Source organism: Falco cherrug, chromosome 13 (genome assembly GCF_023634085.1).
Source record: "Falco cherrug isolate bFalChe1 chromosome 13, bFalChe1.pri, whole genome shotgun sequence".
NCBI classification, from domain to species: Eukaryota; Metazoa; Chordata; class Aves; order Falconiformes; family Falconidae; genus Falco; species Falco cherrug.
In genome coordinates this window covers 7,814,765-7,837,030 of record NC_073709.1, presented here as the reverse complement: position 1 = coordinate 7,837,030, position 22,266 = coordinate 7,814,765, and the positions used below count along the sequence as shown (strand labels likewise).

At 41.3% G+C, this 22,266-nt stretch overlaps 1 protein-coding gene across 4 annotated transcripts in view; it reads right to left on the bottom strand.

The window, feature by feature from the left end:
- Positions 1-321: 321 nt before the first annotated feature.
- Positions 322-22,266, bottom strand: part of PLCB1 (phospholipase C beta 1) — a 401,169-nt gene continuing 379,224 nt past the window's right edge. Inside the window, exon 32 of one of the 4 annotated variants that reach the window (XM_055725798.1) lies at positions 322-3,652. In XM_055725798.1, the coding sequence (XP_055581773.1) occupies positions 3,428-3,652 (225 nt within the window). In that variant the 3' untranslated portion in view covers positions 322-3,427. Of the gene's footprint in view, positions 3,659-22,266 lie in introns of all 4 variants that reach the window. The other 3 variants (XM_055725796.1, XM_055725799.1, XM_055725800.1) reach the window with 3 other exon arrangements.

Sequence of the window (22,266 nt, the reverse complement as noted above, 5' to 3'; positions counted from 1 at the left end):
CTGTCGTGTAAACCGATAAATTTTCTTACCAGTTCATGGTCTGCTGTGCACCCTTTTTGTTTCCCATTGTTTCAGCACACCAGCAAATGCACATTTTCCTGGGAGGGGCAGGGGACAGACACCTGGGCATGTGCAATTTCTTGTTCTCATAGCGGTGAACACAACAGCCTGCAGGGAAACTTCACTGACTTCTTGAGGCACTGCCCATCCCAGGAGCAAAGGGGTCAGGGTGAGGTCTCCGAGGTCAGTAAGGTCTCCTGAGCCGAAAGAAGCTCTTGAGAGCTTCAACCTCAAATCAAATGAACAGAGCAAACAACCATCTTGTGTTAAGAAATTTTTATTTGTCCTTTGGATCTGTAATGTAAGCACATAAAATTACAAGTGGAAGAAACATCATGCCACAAAATTGCATAGAATTTTTACAAAAATGTGAATTATGCCTCTGAAACACTCATAGATCGAGGAACCAAAAAATATGTACATGTTAACTGAAATATTTCATCCTACTTTGAAAGCAAATCATCAAGGACTAATCAATCACAGATACTATTAATACAATGTACAAGAGCAACACTGATTTCAAAGAAAGGCAAGCAATGATGTCCCTTTAGTTATTTTTCAGTGACTAGCTAATACATGAGCATTAATTAACATAATTATGAACATGTTAAATCTAAAATGTCTGGCCTCCGTTAGAATTTTTAAAATTCTGTTTATACTGCCAAACCCAAGCTATTTTCAGTAGTGTAAAGATATCTGAAGTGCACGACCTAGTTTAATATAGACAGCTCTATTCTATACAGCAGAAATTCCACAATACAGCATTTCCACACATTCAACACGGAACAAGGCTAATACATAAAAGGCACAAGACTTGCACATCATAAAGACCCTTTTTTCATTATCTTACTCTAGTTCAAGTAATACCAATAGTAAATGATATCTGTTTCACCGAAATAGTTTTAACAATGCCAGATGTACAGTATTACACACTACCTTACACCTGCAGAAAGTGGCACTGTACAGATATAAAAAAATGTGAGTACAGGAAATGGTCAAATACAAACGGACTGTAAAATGACTACAGCTGATAGTATATTTAATCCAATCGTTATATTTATTTATTTGTAACTATAAATAAAATATTAATTGGTATTTGCCCAAGTTTCTTTGAAGACTGTGGTGAAGTCCTGGCTCCGCTGAAGTCCACAGGAATGTACCACTGAAATTCAAAGGAGCTAAGATTTTACCGAAAAGCCTGCACTGTACAATGGTTTCTATAATGCAATAGTCTGCAGTTTTATTGTGAACACTGCTATAAGTTTATTCGTTTAATAATTTAGACAATATGTCATTTTTACTTTATAAAATGCAGCATTACATCTTGACTCTCTACATTTTCAGTAAGTGATTAAGACTGATTTCAAAGTGCAAAACAAGGATTAACAGAGGATTCACCTTTCCTAGCATTAAGATGAAAGTAGGATTTTTTAATTTCATGTTCACTAATTTCATCATCATAAACCAGAACAGTTTAATCCAAAATACGATCTCCAAACAATGTGCAATTTCTCTTTTTTTCTGCTCTAAGGTTAAAAAAGAAACATCAAAATACTGTTTGTTTTCCAAGATTTGAACTTATATATATATACACACACACCATTATTTAACTGAAAACTTGAGCTTGATTTCTATTTTATTGCTTAAATTTAAATAAAATAAGTTACTTCAAAGTACTAAAATCCTGAGGGAATGGAAGTAAAGTAACCGAACTGTTACGATGTATTAAAACGCCTCTCTATGTAATTGACTGCTTTCGCCGATTGCATTTAAGATAAAGTAAGGCCCCGATCTTGCAAACATGTATGTGAACGTTATTCCCCAAAACAGCTGCAGTGAGCCCAGTGGTGTGCAAGAAAATGTGAGTTTGCAGGATCAAGCCTCTCGATGCAAATCTGTGTCTTTGGAGCTAGTTTGTCCTTTGCCCTAAGATGCCTCTTCACCACACCGCTGAGGGAAAGGCCTTTAGCATTAGGCATTGGCTTGGGTACAAATAAGAATCGGTCCATAATTCTTCATTATTCCTATTTCTGTTAGTATGGGAATCCAGAGAATAGCATTTCTTCACCTTTTTAAATATCCTGACTTTCACACAAAGTCTCTCTGTCGTTGATATAAATCCCTCAAAATGTGCTGTTACTTCTCTCATGCATATCATACAGTACACTAACTCTGATTGTTCTTATTTTAAGAAGTCAGTTAAACGGATTACTATACATTTTTAAATAACAGTGATCAGGTTTTTATATTTTGCTTTTAAGTTTCAGACCTTAGTAAAACTGAACCTCGGTCTTAAAAATAATGGAAGATTCTGTTAGATTTCAAATACTGTAGTCCTAAACATTTCATAATCCTATCAAATTCAATAAGCTTAAAATATGATACTTAAAATCAATACTTTTGAGTCTGCAAAATATATATCAAATTTATATTCTAAAACTACTTTGATTTACAACACTAACACCACAAAAAGAATTTTATGACTCAATGACTATTTTATAGCAGTATAACCCCAATGTTAGCTTTCGTAAAGATTCTCTCTACTCATGTATCCCTGAAACATTTCATTTGGCCAAGAGACCATGCCGACTTCAAACAGAAACATGCCGTGTGTGTATATAGACGGATGTGTGTGCACATATAGCTATATATATATATATATATACAAACATATATGCACTCACACAGTTTAACAAACGCAGATGTACACAGACACTGACAATCTCCGGGCAGTTCTTCTCTTTGTTTTCCCCTTGTCCCCACAGTTCCAAGAATTTTCAGCAGCAAATATATTTCTTTCCATGTGATAAACATATCAAGAAAGCAAGCCACCAGTGCTTGCAAAGCTAAAAAGGATTAAATGTTTCAGTGCAAATGTAAAATGATGGTACAGCTGTCAAGGTGCAGTTATAAAGAAGGAAACAAATATGATTAAGTACTGTTGTAATATTCTGTAGGATCTGTATTAGTTTGGAGCACTTTGCACTGGCACTTCAAAAGGAAATCTGCACACATTTGTCTCTGAACAATGCACTGGTCTTCATTAAACATTCTTAACAATGAACATGGGCAGAAAATTACCCATTGTAAATTGGCCAAAAAAAAAAAAAAAAAAAGAGGAGAGGATGGTTAATGTATTAATTTTTCCATTACAACTGCACTAAGCTTTAGAATAATAATAAGATGAAGAATGAGAATGAAGACCTTTGCACAATACTTTTTATAAAATGTTCCTTTTGGGAAATGTGCACTTGAATGCAGATTCCTCCTGCCTCCCGAAGCGCTTCAGTGGCAGCTCGCATTGGGACAGCGGAGACGGGCAGCTGGGGAGCGGTGCGCCCTGGCGCACTGATTGTTTCTTGGGCAGTTAAAAAGTAGTATCAAACACTTTTTCTGGATTATCTTCTTCCAATTCCTCTTCACTTTGCAGAGGTTTATGATTTGATTTTCCACTGTCAGATGCCAGGGAAGAGGGGGCAGAACTGTGGTCTCCGTCTTCGCTGATTTTCCCTTTCATGGCTTCCTGTACAAACTCCAGAATTTCCAAAGGCAGTCTTTTGAATTTGTCTTGATACTCCTGATCAAGTTCCACCTGCAACTACAACAAAAGAGACAAGCTGTCTTCTGGGGTATCTAATGCGACCAGTGCTGCCGTATGGGGAACAAACCACACGAGGTAGGGGGGAAATTAATAACACATTTTCACACGATTCAAGAATATACTACTTCCTTTTTCATATTAGTGCCACACATCCAATATGCCTATCGATTTCCATGCAGTCATTGCAAAGCTGAAGGAACGTGCAGTCATTTGCGCATAAGGCCGGGTTTGGGTACCATCCTCAGGTACCCAAATCCTTAAAATATATGTGGATTTAACTGTATTCGTGTCCATACTCCCACTGGCTTTCACATGACCTGACTGAAGTGCAGTATGGATCACAGATAAGCCTTTGAAAGAGCAAGGCTTTTATTAAGCTTCAGTTAGCTAATCACACATTAATCACACCACAAACACTGCTCTGGAGAACAATATAATAACTTTTGCCAGATTTCTTGGGTTGGAGAAACCACTAGGAAAAAGTCAGTTGTCAAAGGGAGTCAAAGAGGGAGGGTAAAGAAGTTAAATTACATTTCTTAGGGCTAGATCATGGAAAGTTACATTATCTGATTAATGCAGTATGTGTCTTGGACATTACTGGGGAAAAAGTGTCACATCATCAACAGGATGCAAAAGGCATGCAGAAAGAAATCTGGCTATCAGTCTTCAGGAAGCTGTGGGTCCTTTCCCAGTATTTATTTGTATAGCCTTTGTTTTTAGTGCCCATATTAGGATCTGCATGATCCATTATTTAAAAAACATTAATGCGTATGAAGGTTTCAACTGAAGACAAAGCCAATTTTTTCATCATAACCAATATAAGCACAGCAGGAAGCAAAAGGGTGAGTTCCAAAGCCAAACGCGCTCTGTTTGTCCTCCATCCATCCAACCATCCATCCACCCACCTTCTTAAAAAGAGGGAGTCAGTTCTGCTAACTGTAGCTGCAGCAGTTTTGCAATAGTTTCTTAGGCATTGTATTTTGAGCTCTATTTTTTTCCAGGATGCATGAAGGTGCTATGAATTCTGATCCTTCAGCTCTGTGCTTGAGCCTGTCCTATCTAGTTTCAAGTCTCCTTCACCCCACTGCAATAGCTCTCAACAGGTAATACAAATTTTCACTTGAACATTAGGACCTATACTAGTCTTACCATCCTTGACCTGTCCACAGCATGTGACTTTACCACTACCCCTCCCTCTGAGCCCTGCCACTCCCATTCCCCATGCTTCTGTCCTGGTTTTCATCCTGCATCTCTGACTTTATTTTTGTGAGGCCTCTTCTCCTTTCTCCTGATGTGCAAATCAACGTCCTTAGCTCACCTGGTCTAGTTCTACATTCCTTAATTAGACAGATTTTGCAGCTTTTCTTTCTCAAGATCTAAGATCTGGCTTTTTCGTTTTGGTTCCCTTGCTAAAGCTCCTTTCCTGCCTCGTTTCTGGCAATTTTCCTGCTGTTCTGGCCACAGTTTCTCACCTTGGTGTCAGAGTGCTGATAAACACCGGGTCTGAGGCACAAACACTTCCACTGAATACACCCTGCCTCTAAAGTATCTATTTGTATCAGCTGTGAGACAACCACTACCATAACACCCTTCCTTCATGTGGTACCCTTCTTTTTTTCCTGATTTTCATTGTTTTCTGGCTATGTCTAGATACAAATTTTTGAAGGGATCCTCCTTTTGCCTCCAGTTTGCTAACACTGCCAAGGGCACATGTGTTACCAGAGGCACAGTGTGTAGCACGGCTGGCAGAACAAGCCACAAAGGATGCTGATCATGCCTCACTGCCCAGCTTACCGCCGGGCCCTGCAGCCCCAGGGCTCCACTGAGTCACCGAGAGGCCACCTCTGCACCGGTCTCTGCTTCCGAGCGATGGCAGCATGGCACTCATGTAGGCCATATTGCAAATCCAAAATTATGTTCTAGGTAAAAGGTCTAACACCATGGTGCAATCATGCTTGTGGCTACAGTTCACTGCTGAATACCCGTGCTGCCGTGCTGCTTAAACAAACAGGAGGGAGGGAGGGGAGGGTGAGTCCTTCTGTTTATTTATGACAATTACCCAAAGATGCTATCACTGTTAGAGGGTGATTTATGTTAGATTTATGCCCAGTGTGGGGCAGAACATTCCTTGGGTTAGTCTGAGCCAGCAGCGGCGGCAGAGGCAGGGCACGCCGGCGGGCTCCAAGCGCTGTGCACCATGCACGCCAAGTGCCACCGTCTTTTCTGGCCCAGGAGCATTTGCTGCAGCCAGGCTCTGGGCTGCTGATGCAGATCCGCAGCAGTGCCTGAACACCCCACAAAGCCAGTTAAAGGTTCCTGCAGGGAGAAGCAGCTCTGCGTACAGTATTTTTTATAAATCTCAGAATCATAGGGAAGGCTCCAGGGCACTGGAAGAGAAAGCTTTATAAAAGAGCATGAATTTCTTTCTACAGCAGTGTCTGAGCCAGAGATGGGCTGCTGCATTTCCCCACCTCGTTGTCATACATGGATTTACTGAATCTGTAAATTTTGGACACCTCAGGTATAGAAGGAGGTATATAAAAATCAAAAGTCAGAGGAAGTCTCCTGACTCTCAACTTCCTTCAGAACCTTGATTTGCTTATTTAGGTTTAAGAGCAATAGAAATATTTGAAATCCCTCAGAAACTGAACATTACATGAACCCAGTGCAACTATAAGCATGTTGTTAGATAGCAAATGCGCCTAATATTCACCTCCGGAAGCGCCTCCAGTGGATAATCCCCCCCTAAGTCAAGCGTTTAACAGAAAAGACTTGAGTCTGGAGCGACCTCTCTCTCATCAGTGTCCCCAGAGACAGTCTATATAGATGTCTAATCATGAGAAGGTTGAAGATAGTTGAGAAGGAGCAGGCAGTAGACAAGGAAGGTTGATTAAAACTGCAACTGTGTGTAAAAACTAGTTTTCTTTTTGATTTCAAAGGCACTGCCAGTCCTTCCCCTTGCTCAGCTTCAGACAAGCACCTCAGAGCCCATTCCCTGACCCCCGAGCGATCACACAAGACTCCATCTACACTGATGAGCACAACAGGCGAGCCTGGGTGCAGCACAGCCACAGCACTGCCAGACCCAACCCCTCACTGAAGTCTTCTTCACCAGCGTGGGGCTTGCAGACCCACAACGGTCTCACAGTGCGTTGGCTGTGTTTCTCCTTAAACAACCAGCCCTGGGCAAAACACTGGCAAACAGCTGTGGGTCAAGGTTAAAGAAACAAGTTGCCTGTTAAAGCCAGCTGGGTCAAACAACCCAGTCGTTTTCCTTTTAAAAGCCTCCGTGTCCTTCTATTAGATGATGATAACCATGTCCTGTGGATTTACAGGGACATTACGGTTCATTCCTAATGGAAAGCTGCGCTCCCACTAGTAGCAGTAGTCATGTATGTCTTCTATTTCACTCGCTGATGGCACGACAAGGTGCCATGTCAGTGTGTGTGTGTAAGTAAAAACCTCTCTGCACAACAAGCACCCCACCAGACTCCAGCCCAATGTGGCCTTACTGTTCAGTTTGCTGTCCCCTTGAGTTGCTTCCCATCACAAGTCCACCTACCCTGACCGCTCTGCTCTCTAGCTACTAAACAAGGTGACCTACAATTGCCTCTAGGATTTTGGCGCCAGCCAAAGGGGGAAAAACGAGACTGATGGTTAGACAGGCAGATCATTGTCTGGACCACTCTTCCCCTTAACACATAACAACCTTCTTCCTGCTGTTCTCTCACCATCTGCCCTCTTACAGATGCTCTGTCCCCTCTTCAACCCCCAACAAAAATTACTTAATGTCATCTCCATGTGGCTTTAGCATCCCACAAGGGGTTGGACACATTATTTCTTGTTCAGGTAAATCACACTCCCATGTACTTTACTTACAGGCAATGAGTTAATACTTCAGAATTTGGAGCCATCACCAAGTGTTGGCAGTGGGGTCCCTGGGGACAGATGAATGCATCAGGCACTCTTGCTGGCTGTGGCCAGAAGCTCTAACTCTTGAATTTATGTTTCTGTATACTTACCTTTTTTTTTTTTTTTTTTTTTTCCCCAATAGTACTAGTTTAAAAACATCAGCTGATACTCGCATAAGCCTTACAAAATCCGTATCAGTATTATTATCCTCAGCTGCCTCTAGTTTCAAAGACTCTCCTCCATTCCATTTATATGATTGCATATCAAACTAGACATCCACCAGCGCAGGCTTGGAACAGGCTGTGGACCACTGGGCCACCAACTTGTCCTGCTCAAAACAACAGTAGATATGGCAAGGCTTTGGTTGCGACTGTCCTACCCTGTCAGCTACACCCCACAAGGGTTTCCACAGGGAAGCCCCTCTGACTTCAGCCAGCTGTTTAGGCGGTGTGGGTGACGGCGGGGCTTGGCTCATGCACTCTCGTGCCCTGGATGAACACCACCGTATCCTTTGAACCATGACTACAACCAACACAGCCCCTAGCTGTAGGGACAGAAATACATGAGTAAGCCCATGCCTTGCTGAGCAGAGCTCCTGGCAGCCAGCCAGCTGTCCAGCTGATCAGCTCACATTTTCTTTTAATTAAAAGGGCTCCTTGGCATCCTTGGCTACAATTGCTTTCCAAAAAGGGTCATCATTCAGAGAAAGGCCTCAGCAACCCTTCCTTGGAATGTGCGAGGGCAAAATGAACATGGTTGTTCAGCTTAAAGCAAGGAACATTTTTTTTTCCCTCAGAAAAGGAAATGGACAGTATTATTAAAATTATTTATAGCAGTTATACCTAGCTGTTATTATTAAAACTACCAAAATAAACATAGTATTAAAATAGTGACCAGAACATTAAAAACAGTAACTGTGATCAATAATTACAGAAGCAGAAACTGTGGGTTCAGACTATCCTGATCAAGCCCCTGTAGACTTTTGCATACTTGCAATGTGATCTAATGAACTTATGTTTCTACCAAGAACAAAAATAAAACGATCACATGAAAAACGCAATGTGCTGCCAGCACAAGTTACCAGGAGAGCTTGAAGACAAGAGGTGGATACACAGCGGCTGATACGCAGCACCGCTTCCATCTGACCTCCCCCCCCCTCACTTTGGCAGCTCAAGGGAAAGGGAAATTGGGGGGGAAACCATGTCCAACCCATCTCCCTTCCTGCCAGAGCAACACCTTTGAAGCTGTTAATGTGAACACTGCTGCTCTTTCCCATTGTACCTTAGAAGTGGCATTTCGGAAGTTAGTAACGAAAGTGTTTTCCAAACAATTTTCCCCTCTTTTCCTTCCCCATACAGCTTGAGATACTGCATGCTTGGTCTGCACAGCGGTGTGACCTCGTAGCATCATTCTCCTGATGTAAGATCCCATGCCAGCGGCATCTGATGCAAAATCAACCCACTTCCACATAGACTGGGAATCGTGCCAGTTCACATGTTTTTTTGAAACATATTTTCAACTCAAAAATAACAGAAAAGTCACTACTTAAAAAGCATTTAAACAATTAATCTTCAGGCAAAAATATTTTGAGAAAGTTATGTATGAAATACAACTACTTAGACATCTGGGTGAACAAGCCCCACCAAAATGCAACTTTTTTGAATAAAAAATCATTAACTCTGGCCATATTTGTTTTGATAAAGTTATTCCACTGCAAAAATTTGATATAACTCCAAATAAACTCTTTTAAGTAACAGATTTTCCATTCCACTTGCAAGTTTTCTGTAAGGCCAGTTTTGGAGTTTTGTGTTTATTTTCTCTCTCCTTTTAAATCTATCATATTTTGCATTATTCATAAATACTTTGTTTCCCTGATCACACTCTTTCTTTCACTGAATGATGCAGTGAATTATGAATGAAAAATAATCCAAATATCCTTGCTCAACAATCCAGGTAAAAAAATGCACTCTGAGGACTAAACAGTTTGGTATCTCCCAACAATCTCTGATGTTTCCAACAGTAAACCCTTTATTCTCAATTTTTAAAAAGATATTCAGAATTTTTGAATTCTGATTATAAATGTGAGAAATTTTTGAGTTGCATTATTTTCCCTTGAGGCAGAGGGCAGCAAAATATCAAAATAATTACTTTTTTTTTTATTTTTTGGTATTTGGTTATTGTGTTTATTCACCAGTTGAAATATGATACTAAATTGTATCCATAATTACTGTAGCACTACCCACATGCAGTATAATATTTAACTCCACATAAACAGTACCTGTTCTTTTTGTTTTACTGATGAGAAACTCAACTGCATTAATTGCTTCTGTGCAATTTCAGCAGAATGTATTTTGACAAGAGGCAATAACTGGTCACTCCATGATCCTTAACAAAAAGGGGACTGCAACCTCTAGAGGATATTTCTATTTAGTAAAGCTCCCATTTTCCTTTTCACATGTCATTGGAAATGTTTGTTTTGTTAACACCAGCAACACTGATCTTTTTGCTAGTCAGTGACAGCAAATTGCAGCAGAAATACTGGTCTGAGATCGTGGCCCCTTTCTCACTCCTCCCTTGTTTCTCTAAATCTGCTGAAGCTCCAAATACTTATTTTTCTTCCCTCAAATGTTTGACCCATGTGCCTAAAGATAAGTTTGAATAGAGGATTCGGGGCTTTTAAGACTGCATCAGACAACAAATATGCATAATGTCAGCGACCTCAATTTAGCTTCCAAAATAGCACATAGGACTCCCAGATTAAGGGTACAGACAGCAAGCAAGCTGCTGTTCTGCTGCCTCTCATTTTCAGAGCTTACTTAATTAGAAAGCCATTCTGGAGGGATACAGCATTAAAAGACATATGAGCAGCAAGAATTGTTAAAAGCAGATGGAGGCTCGATAACAGGGAGTGAAATTGAGGAACAGAGCTCAGGGATCAAGTGATTTATAGGCAGCAATGTTTGTTTAATTGGAAACAGTAGGAGTTTCTTCTGAAGGACCACGTTATTCCCTCCACTAAGCAGATTTCTGCTGGGAAAGCAAAGGAGTAACCATTGCTTAGTTGTCCTCATGCCTCGTGGCTGCAGTCCCTCTGCAGCACGCCGCATGCTACAGGGGGCCGCAGAAGATGGTGACTGGGAAATGCACATTCTGGGGAAGCCGTTTATCCAGGCCTGGGAAAGGAGTTAACAACTCTACGTGTGCAGAGAGCACCTAAATACTCTCTTTATCTTTTTCTCTCAGTGACTGCAAGCAAGGAACGTGCCACCTTGTTAAAATTTAGGCTTAACATAGCTACTCAAGGACAACATAGCTAAGCATGAAACGAAACTATTCAGGTAGCTGAGGTTTTATCTCAAAAGATGCAGGAGAGTGGAATCATTAAAGAAAACCTAAGGGCACTCATTATCAGAAACGGCACAAGGAACGGCACTGCACTAGGTAAATAACAGCCAGTGCAGGATATGGCTTTACATCGACTGGAAAGCTCCCGTTAATGACTCCTGCCCTCAGACAAGGACATCTCAGTCTTGGTCCATGCCCATCACCACGTTTTCAAATAATGGTTACTTTTGAGACCATGAGAGACACAAGGGACACCAAACCCAGGACTTTCTCTCTGCCAGCCCCACACCACACCCTTCTTCTGCCAGATGAAGCTCCCCTAGTCCTTCGCACAAGGTCTAACACACCAAGCTGACCCTCCTGCCCCGCAAGGTCTCTGTGCTTTTCCTGAGCCCAGGAGCACTTGCTCAGGAGTAGATGTATTTTTGACTGATCCATTAGTTCCACCCCTGCCTTCCCATGTCAACAGGGTGCACCGTCCAGATAGGCTCCTTCAAAAACTGTCCCAAGACGGTCTTGAAAAGAGCCTCGCTGTAACACCTGAAGCATTTCACAGGTCAAGGAGTCTAGAAACCTTACACTGTGTTATCTTCCCCAATTCATATATTCCCCCTTTGACTTCCCCTGTTATCTTCCAAGTTTCAGCTTTGTGTCTTTTCCTATCAAAGCACAAGCGATTTGCTCATGTCTCCCTAATGTGCAAGTCCCCATATAAATGAGTCCTCTAATATCTGCTGTCTCAAGGCATTAGCCTGTAACCTCAGGGCCTTCATCAGTCTGCGTCTCCACCTTTATTAACTGCAAACTCAATTAAACCAATGGGACTGTGAAGAAACCTGGGACCTGGGCTCCTACAATTTTAACACTCTCATAAAGAAACTCCTTTCTGTATAGTAAACCAACACCTATTCCAAGAGCTAATTAAAAAAGAAATGTTTGAGTGATAAGATGCCCATCAGTGTTGCCCAGGTTATACATGTATTATATATTACCTTTGCTGGAAACTTTTGAGTTGGAGAAGCTCCTTAGAGCTAAAGCCTAAACTGGTGATCTTTTCCTGCTGGCAGTTGTATTGTTAGTAGCAATTTCAGATCTCTTGCATTTTCTTTAAAGAGAGAGCTTTAAATCCTCTATGGGAGGGTTTTCTTCACAATTAAATTTTGTTTCCCATTTCTTCAAAAGTACAGCAGTTTATTCTCATGCAAAGCTTGTTCTGTGCCTTGTAAGCTGTATACTTGGAATCACTCTTCTTTCTGATAACTATTTCGTGTAATTGTTTCCTTTTTGTGGATAAAATGCTTTCTCAAGCTGTCAAGCTTTTTTTGATGACTCCATAAATATGTGACCTATGCATCTCATTATGCATACGAATAAAGATAATTTGAGCTAGTATGAATGGGAGAAAAATCCCTTCTCTATGTGCATGTATAACATTTTAAGGCTAGATTCTGCTCTTTTTCATTATCACTGGAATAAGTTAGCTTCGCTGTAAGCAAAAGAATCTGCTCAGTTTCAATGCAATAAATGCAGAAAGTCTCAACTACCATCACATACTGCCCTTAGTTTATTGGGGTGGATCCAGGATAAGTAAATGTAGCGACACAGCTCAAATACAGCTTTTTAATTAGTCCTTTTATAAAGCACTGTCCATATTTTGGGTAAGGTCTTCAAAACAAACAACAACAAATCAGGGCATCTATTACCTTCTAACAAGTAATTTTTTTGCTACTTCCACAATGCCTCCAGGGCACCCTGTAAACAGGCAGCTGACTGTCCAACAGCACAGGCCTTGGAAGAGTAGCAGTATTGTAATTCTCAGCTCAAGAGGTCGTAACAGTCCCTTGGAAACTCCTTTTAAATGACATCTTGAGGTTATAACAGCAACAGTATATTCCAGAAATATTTCAAATCCCGGGAGGGCCGGAGAACACAGGGCTCTGAGAGCTGTGCAGCACCATGACAGCCAAGCAGGATGTCTCCAGGGGACCCTGGAATCTGCAGGGCCACTTTATGTACAGTGTGTTTTTCCCTAAAAGTGGTGGTGTCCCACAGAGCGAGAGATTCTGGCTATTTTTGAAAGAGGAGAGAGACAAGAAAAGAAAGCATCAGGTGCTGAAGGCCTCCTGTGTGAGGACTTGGGAGCTGATGAAGTACAGATCTGAAAAACATGTGGTGAAACCCACAGCACAGCTTTTGGATTCTTGCCTAAACTGAGCTCTGAATACAGTTTAACAATGTGTTTTTCAGTCTTTCACATCCACCTTGCTAATAGATATAGTGTTGCCTGTGTCTGAGTCTCGGCAGGACATCTCTAACAGGTCCCATCAGTACTGCAGAGAATTCCCGCCGAGCAGAGATTTCTTCTCAAATACGACAAAGAAAAGGAAATAAATAATCTATTTTCCTGTGTCTCTCTCTAGTGGCATCACTGTGCTACCCAATGGAAAAGGAACAGAGTCACGCTACGATTAAGTCTGGCACCTCCTTTCACTGCAATGCCCTGCTCTGCCCTTCCTACTCAGCCCAGACTCTCAAGCCTGTTGTGAGTAGTAAGAGCTCCTAACATACACAGGGGTCTGCCGATCTTGAGACAGCATGTTTCTTAAGGTACATGCTCACTATAATTTCCACGTCATTCATAATTGTCAGGGAACTGCAGAGAGGTTTAGAAGTAAGCCATCATTAGTTCAAAAAATAATCACACTGATAAAGCCTTACGCTGCACTTTGAAGTTTACCTTGCACTGACTATATCTCTTCACATCAGAAAGCCTCTGCAGGATGGAGCTTCACTGAAAAGTCTGCTTGGAAAATTACTGAGCAGTCAGTCCTTCTGTTAATATCCTGTTAAAAATGAATGTTTTTAGACTAGAAAGCAAGGACGCCATGAATAAAGATCAAAGCCTTAGAAGTTTCTTTGAAAATCTTTTCAAGTAGTTGCAGTTCTGTAATCCCTTGTAACAGCGAAGGCTATTCCAAAATATTTCCTAACTCATTAACAACGTGAATCACAGAATGGTTTGGGTTGGAAGGGACCTTAAAGATCATCTAGCTCCCACCCCACTGCCACGGGCAGGGACACCTGCCACCAGCCCCGGCTGCTCCCAGCCCCATCCAGCCTGGCCCTGAACGCTGCCAGGGATGGGGCAGCCACAGCTTCTCTGGGCAGCCTGTGCTGGTGCCTCGCCGCCCTCACAGTAAAGAATTTCTTCCTAATATCTAATCTAAATCTACACTTGTTCAGCTTAAAGCCGTCACCCCTTGTCCTATCACTACATGCCCCTTGTCAAAAGTCCCTCTCCAGCTTTCCTGAGGGTCCCTTCAGGTACTGGAAGCTGCCAGAGGGTCTGCCCGGAGCCTTCGCTTCTCCAGGTGAACCACCCCAACTCTCCCAGCCTGTCCCCATAGGAGAGGTGCTCCAGCCCGCTGATTATCTCTGTGGCCTCCTCTGGGCTCGCCCCAACATGAATCTGGCTTCCTCTTTACTACTAGCAGAGACGTGCTTTCTCCCCAAATGATGAAGCAATTTAGTCTGACCCATTATTTTCTAACATAACAAGCTAACAAAAAAGAAATCTATTTAGAACCTGGCAGAAGTTTAACAGCAGGGACAGAACTACTGTCCCTCATTTTCCATCTTCCAGAAATGATGGTTCAGTATTTTGGCCTTTGTACTTCCAAGTGTCAGGAAAGTTTTGAGGCCGAGTTTAACAACGACAAAAAGTTGGGACTCTATTTAGATTTATATATTGGTATAATATGTATATACTATGTAATTATGAACATCAAATGAAGATGAATCATTTTTACTAAGGATACAGAGTCTAATACTGTTTATGGCTGCTCTGTGTTTATATATAGTATCTTTAATTTCTCTACTTCCACCATTATTTGATCCATATATCTACCACTTCTCATTGTTTCATGCTGCATTACACAACACACTTATTTATTTTTTTTTTACTTGAGAAGCAAAATTAGTGTGGAATTTTAACTGTAACTCTTAAAAACTTTATAGCTTAATGTAAAAGCGGCACCGCCCAGAGGTTCAACCTAATTAAAAATAGCCTGAAGGTTTTTACTTCCTAATACTAGAATGAACTTAAAAGGATAAAAACCTTCTCTTCTTGTCTGTACTATTATTACTGGATTAAGCAGCACTATGCAATGAGAGGTTAATGGAGCCATCCTCATGATTAAGTTCAAGGGATTAATATTTCAGTTCAGTTGTTTTTTATTTAAACATCTTTTCCAAAGGTCATATTAGCACTGACTACTGCAAACTCAGGCAACTCTAATTATCCATCAAGTTTAAATGAACCATGCAGAAACCTTTATTTCAGTGACGTCCAGCAAGCATCCTGCGATGCAAAAACTGACATATAAGGTAACTTCATAAAGCTGGATAAACAGGGCAAAGCCCGTCCCACTGCTACGCCGAGCAGCTTGAACTCATGCCTGCTAAAGGGCATACCCAAAGCTTGCTGAAGTTTACAAGATGACAGGGATTGACTTTGATGGGTTTTGGATCTACAGTACTGACAACCATGTAAGTACAGGCACAAACTAACCAGGTCAAATGATGGAACTACTGGCACAAAATAACATGAAGCGCAGACTCCTTCCCCAACAGAGGTCTGAAGGTAATCTGACTCAAAATGGAGACGTGCAAAAATCATGTTTGGGAGGTTCAGGGTTCTCAACTGTCTTGTCTTAGCGATTTAAAGGAAACAGCACAGCACGGAAGAGTCTAGGAAACAGGATGCTGCTGCTTAAAATCCAAGCCTGCTTCAACAGACAGCTAGGATAACAGATTTCCACAGAGGGGGTCAGATGCCATTCTCGTGTCCAGACCTGACCACAAACAGGTTTCTGGGTTTCTGTTGAGCACCTGAGCTCCATGAAAAAGGGAAACAGCTGAAGGTGTTTTGCCCTCTTAATACTTATTATGGGTGAAGGACTACTACCCTGATCATGCTGCAGTCCAACAGCCAGCACAGATGCTGAGGTCAACTCTTCCCTAGCACAGTGGAATACATCCAGTGAGCTATGGTGATAGAAAATGTGTGTGTCACAGTGCTTGCACATTGCAAGTCTGCACCATAGCATGCTTTTCATCTTGCCGTGCAGTGGAACATCTTAAAGTCCTCTTGAACAGACCTCTTAAAGATACTGCCAATAGCACTGCTGACTTTTGTGGTCAGACCTTCCTGTTGCCAGGAAAAGGGAGATGCAAATTCCCTAGAAGCCAGCAGAGACAGGAAAATAAGGGATACTACAACTTAAAACTACTTAGAGAATCAGTTCCTTTGGTATTTCCTTTCCTCACTGGTCTCAGTGGGCCACAGCAGGTGGATGTCACACTGGGGCCTCCCTCCAGATCTCAAGCCTACTATAGGAAGAGTGAGCTCTTCTGCTGACATCAGCGTGTGCTGGATTTGGTCCCCAGCTTCTCTGCTTCTGAAGTCAATGCAGTTCATTGTTAGTTCACCAGAGATGAACTCATGGAACTTCACCAAGTCCTTTGTTTTTTTTTCCACTGAGAAGCATGCCATCAAAATGTATAATAAGATCTCCTTAGAGCTCCTATTTGTTTTTAATCTGATTTCATTTATGTGTATCACTATTGGTAGCTTCTATCTTTGAAAAGTTTGGTACCATGCAAAACCTTAGTAAGAAAAAAACCCACAACTGGCAGTAAAACAAAACCTCTTTCCATTATAAGAACTTATCTTTTTAATGCTCTGTCAGTGTTTTATTATTACTTTGGTACTTGACATCTTCCAAAAACATTAAAAAATTTTTGAGAGTTCTTACAACTTTACAGTGTATTCTCTGATGCCAATTCTGATCACGATCTAGTTGAAGATAAGTTCAATGAACACTAGAAAAATAAAAGCCTTTCATAAGTGATCAAGTTATTTGAAGAAGCAAAAGAATACTTTAAAAACATTGGCTGCTTGGTTTAAAGCTCTATTTAAAATATGTGTAGAGTACACATTTTTGTTGAGGATAAGAGACGTTTATCTTGAATTTGGGAGTATTCCAAATGATGGTAGACAAGTATCAGAAATGAGATTATTAACTTGCAAAAAAACCCTTTTAGAATGACAATACAATGACTATAAAATGTCATCATCTTTCCCCCATCTCATGGAAATGTGTTTAGAACTATAGAAATACAGACAGGCATTAAATTTAGTGATGGTGAGTGAATAATTAAGTCATCTGCTACTCTACATAACAGCAAAAAGATTATTCTCAGTTAGTTACAGAAGTTATTCCTAAAAATTTCTTATCACTGATGTTATTTAAACTTTCTTACATATCAATTAGTTTGAAATAATAAGTCTTTAGGCTATCCATTAATTGCAGCACTGTAGACACGATCTGTATTTAAAATTATGCAATGAAAATTAAGCCAAAGCACCAAGCTGTCTTGGCTAACAAAAAAGGTTTCCTCAGCCCTTCGGATAAAGAAGGAGAGATAATGGGGGCACGGAATTCACAGGAGAACTCCCTCAGTTTACTATTCTGTCTTGTCACATGTTAACACAGACTACTGGAGCTACAAGCTGTTATCCACGTGTTTAATTTGCAGTATTGCATTTTCAGTGCATTCATTTTCCGGTCGAACGGTATGACTGTTTTCAGACAAAAAAGAAAAGAACTCCAGTGATTAATGCAAAAGAAGGACAGCAACATATATAACCCGAAGGATAGCTGATTAAGAAGATTCTGCAACGGGATCATTTCCAAATGCAAGGTAAATGTGGATGGGAAATTTTAAATAGTTACTTCTTTAGAAGTTAGGGGGAGGCTGGTTGCAGAGGAACATCTGGTCTATACATCAGAGGAAGACACCATTCTTAGTTTCTCTCTCTCTCCTGCTGTTATGGCCCTAGGCTCTCAGAGAAGGCTTCAACCCACTCTTTTAAGCCTTGCTGTCTTTGCAGAACAGACCTTAGGACAACTGAATTTCTCTTGTCTGGTCATATTTTGCTTCACTGATACACTGAAACGACAATTTGGCATTTGTACCATTATAGATGGCTCATGCTGGCATCTGTCAGAGGCACACAGCATGGACTGCCACATCAGTCACGGCTGCTGCCTGCAGCCGCTTTCCTCAGTGGCACTGATGATGGGAAGTGAAGTGGAATTATTTTAAAAAGTGCAGCCATGAATTGATAGGTGGGTTTTTTCCCAAATCCTCTACACCTGCAGCATGAATGAAGAGTCAAATGTAACATTCAGATGATTCAAACAGATCATGGGAATGGTGTCTTCCTGCCATAGGAATTAGAAAGAAAGCAGCTGCAATACTCTGCGTTGAAAAGCATGCCTGACGGAGGTAATCATACCTGAGAGTGATGCTTCTTTAAAGTCAGGCAAACGGCAGCAGCTTGCTGTCAGTCTTCCCTGCATGCTATACCAGCAGGTACAGAGCTGTTCCACCTTACCGCCTCCTGTATCCTGCGCTGAATTGTGCTTTTAAATAAGAAAAGGCAGAGCATTGGGCAGCCAACTTTCTGTGTGTAATACAGCTCTTTTTCGCCTCAGACAATAGCGGCTTACACTTCTGTGCACAAAAAAAAGACGGCCCCTTTAACGTTCAGCCTATCCACTGTGAGATTTCCTGATGTCAGTATCCTGCACTTGATATGTGACTCTTTTAAAAGACACTAAAAATGTTCTCTATTATATGCATGTTTATTAAAAAAGTGCTCCTCATAATATTAATAAATGGTTATAGGAGAGACACAAGGGTGAATACCGAATCAATCCTCTTAAGACATGTCTATATGCTTGTGGATTCACGTACTCACAACACAGTGGAAAAAGGGAAAGCATATGATTATTTTTAAGTAAATCAAAATCATGACCTCATTGGTGTAAACACAGATTTTGTAGAAAAAATCATATTACTGAAATATACAAAAGACACAGCTCATTCAGGGAGGACAGGTACAAAGAAGGTCTTTGCTGAGATACTCGTCAGACATCTTTATTCTTTTTCTGGCCACCAGCATATTGTAAGAGAGGGACCTGCTGAAAGTCTCTGGGTAATGAGGGAATTGGACATGAAAATGGACATTGTCATGGTGGGCACCTGTAACAGATGACCACACTGGGAAGACTGGGTGGTGAAGCTTACTTATGTGCCCAGAAAAATTTGCAAAAATGAATACAGCAGGGCACAGGATACATCAATCCTTAGCCGGCAACATTCATATTTACAGTATGTACTCTCTGCTTTACTGGTGATTGGGTGGAAAAACAGGTACCTACGTCACGTAAAAGATCTGGACCTGCGGGCAGGCTTACTGCTTTTTCACACTGTACCAATTCCTGCAGCAGCCAATAGAGAGGATCTTGGCCTATGTAAAATCCTCAAACATGGTTTATATCACAGAACTAAATCTACTTATGAGGGAGACACAACCATTAAATGGCAACTGATATTACAAGAAATTAAGCCCAGTCTTAAAAAAACCCAACAAAACCAACCCCCAAAATCTTAAAAAGTAAAAAGTTAAGTAATAATTTAAAAAACTGAATTAATTTTCAACCAATTAGTATTTTCAAATGGGAGCCACAGTAGTGCCTGTCTGAATACAAATGGGAATGAAGGGTATTCCAGGCCAAAAGGAGACATTAACACTGTCGTGGAACTGGGAAGAAGGTACTGCAGAATTTATTCCATTATGTCATGGAGAGCATGAGCACCTGCTCAGAATTACAATGGTCCCCCGAGAAAAAGAGTGACAGTGAGTTATCGTTCCCAGGAGCTTCTACAATTTCCATGCTACTTTGCATTACAGGCTCATATATCTATCACACATCAACTCCAGCAGCATCCAAGCTGTGTGGTATAAGGTGTATTACTAAAAGAACAGAGAAAGATTTAATTGCTGCCAAGGCCGTCAATCCTATCAGGAATACTGAATCCTGAAACCCAATCTCTGCTTTGAAAACTGAACCTGCAGAATTTTCAGCAGAAAGGACCATTTTAAGGGTGCAAATACCACACTGAGATCTCACTGACCTACGTAACACCCTGTGGAACAAAACTGATCCAAACAGGCACTTCTAAGTGTACTAATATAAATAACCCAGTAAGGACCACAGATCAGCTACTGTCTACGCCAGGGGTCCTCAAACGTTTTACACAGGGGGCCGGCACACGGATGCAGTGGCAGGCAGTCATCTGCGGCTGCTTGGTTCCCCCCCAAGCCCCGGCGGGGGGTTCTGTAAATACTGGGGGCCAGATTGAGGACCCTGGGGGGCTGTATCCAGCCCGCGGGCCGTAGTTTGAGGACCCCTGGTCTACACTAATAGTTTGTAGAAATACTAGCCTTCAGGATGAGCAGGTTGCGAAATAATTTGCCCTATGAGCTCCATGCCATATGTTCTATTCTTCTTCTCAGAGAATAGAGAGTTTCCTTCTAACTGCAGGAGCAACTGGATTTGCCCAGGTCCCTGCCATCGTCCCAAGATAACCTAATTTGACCCAGGCAGGTGATATGAGGTTGGCCTTGAATAGTTTAAAATGTGATGTATGATGAGAACAGAATTTAAACAAGTACTTCTGCTTTTTTTTAATGTTCACTGAGTTGTTTCAAGGCAGCCCAGCTCTATTCCTATCCTCCTGCTTTTCAAGAAAGGAAGACCAAACATCCCTCAGGAAGAGAAATCAATATTCTCGTGACACTTACACACAAACAACAAAGAAATCCCAGTTCCCTAGCGAGCAACTGCCAACTTAATTTTGCCATCTTCAGTAAGTCACTCTTCTGAATACTGTCTAGAGCCCATAATGAATATGTTGGCACCTTCTTCCTTCGCAAGTACTTTGCTCAGGAAATGTACACTTTTAGTTGCCTCCCTTGTGTCCAACAGGAGAACAACATTCATGAAATCCAGGCCCTGCCTAGCAGTTTCAATCTTTCACCTTACCACAATGATAATTAAATTATATTTAGAATTGTGTTATTTTTAACAAGTGTTTGAAAAAACGATCACTTATTTTGCAACGATAAAAACATTTAAATAAACTATAAGCATGTAATGATATGTATAGATACATGAAGAATATGTTCGTGTCCATGTGGGCAGAGACAGGTGATTCACAGCAAAAAAGCCTGACAAATCAAGTTATAGTCACGCTTTATCAGGCAAACTTATGTAGCATTTACCTTGCAGTAAAGTACAGAAGTCAATTTGTCTCGTGCAAGGCACAGATCAAATGTACAGAGTTGGTTCCTTCTTTCTTGCCAGTACATGTCCACAGAAGTACACATGCTAAGTACTTAAAAAAATAACAAACATAAAACCCTAGACAGGTTGATAAAGCAACTCACGGGGGAAAGCACAAGGAACCAGCACAGCAATGCTGAGTGCTCACAGCAAGTGTGCGCCTTCAGCGCTGCTGAAGGTGAATCACTGCTAACACTGGTACCGGCACCACACAGACTAGAAGAGGAGCAGTCCCCAAATCTGAGCCTTGGTCGTCATTAGGAGGGACTATGAATTACAGAACAACTGGTAAGACCTTCTGCAGGATGGTGAAAAGCCACAGAAGGATGTTCCATAGCAAGGAGGAGCTGCAGCTCTCTTGAGAAGGCTCCTTTTACTCCCGCACACATGTGTGAGTTGAGCCCGAGGACGCTGAAAAGCAAACACTGCCTGCCTGGCAATTAACCAAAGTCCTTTGCAACCAGGTAACTGCAGCAGACAGGCAGGTTTTGTTACCAAATTCAGTCCTCACCGAGAAGCCACGGCGGTTCTCTCCTCAAAGACAAGCAAAGCATACTAAAGCATTCCAGAAGAAAGCAGCAGAAGGTGAAATATTAAATAAAAATACAAAGCAAGCAGGATTCACTGATTCAGTGACAAAGGTGTGTGGCTTATTGCTACCCCCTGGGTAGTGAAAACTCAAGATCTCCTGGCATGACTGTATTTACGGGAGGTTTCAGGAAGTTTGCTTATACATAATTGTGTCTGCTGATAGCAGAGATACCCCTGAAATAATGGTTCTTTCTATCAGCATGTTCTAATCATCAGCCCTTCTGTAAGCAGTGATAAAACCTCTTTTACTTTAACATACTTTCATCTTCCAGGCTTTGCCTGCCTTTCCCCAGTTGTCTGCTGTTCCCTTCCTCCTCCCTGAAAAACTCACTCCTTTACCTCTAAGCTTCCCCTTTAGGCTTGACTAATCCATTTTTACTGATTCACTTTCATAAATTCTTTCTCTTTGTCCCCCATTTTTCCCTCTTGCTTGATGCCCTGGTTAAACCTTTCTTTATCCCATACTCTGGTGTCCCAGATGACAAATCCTTAATTTAT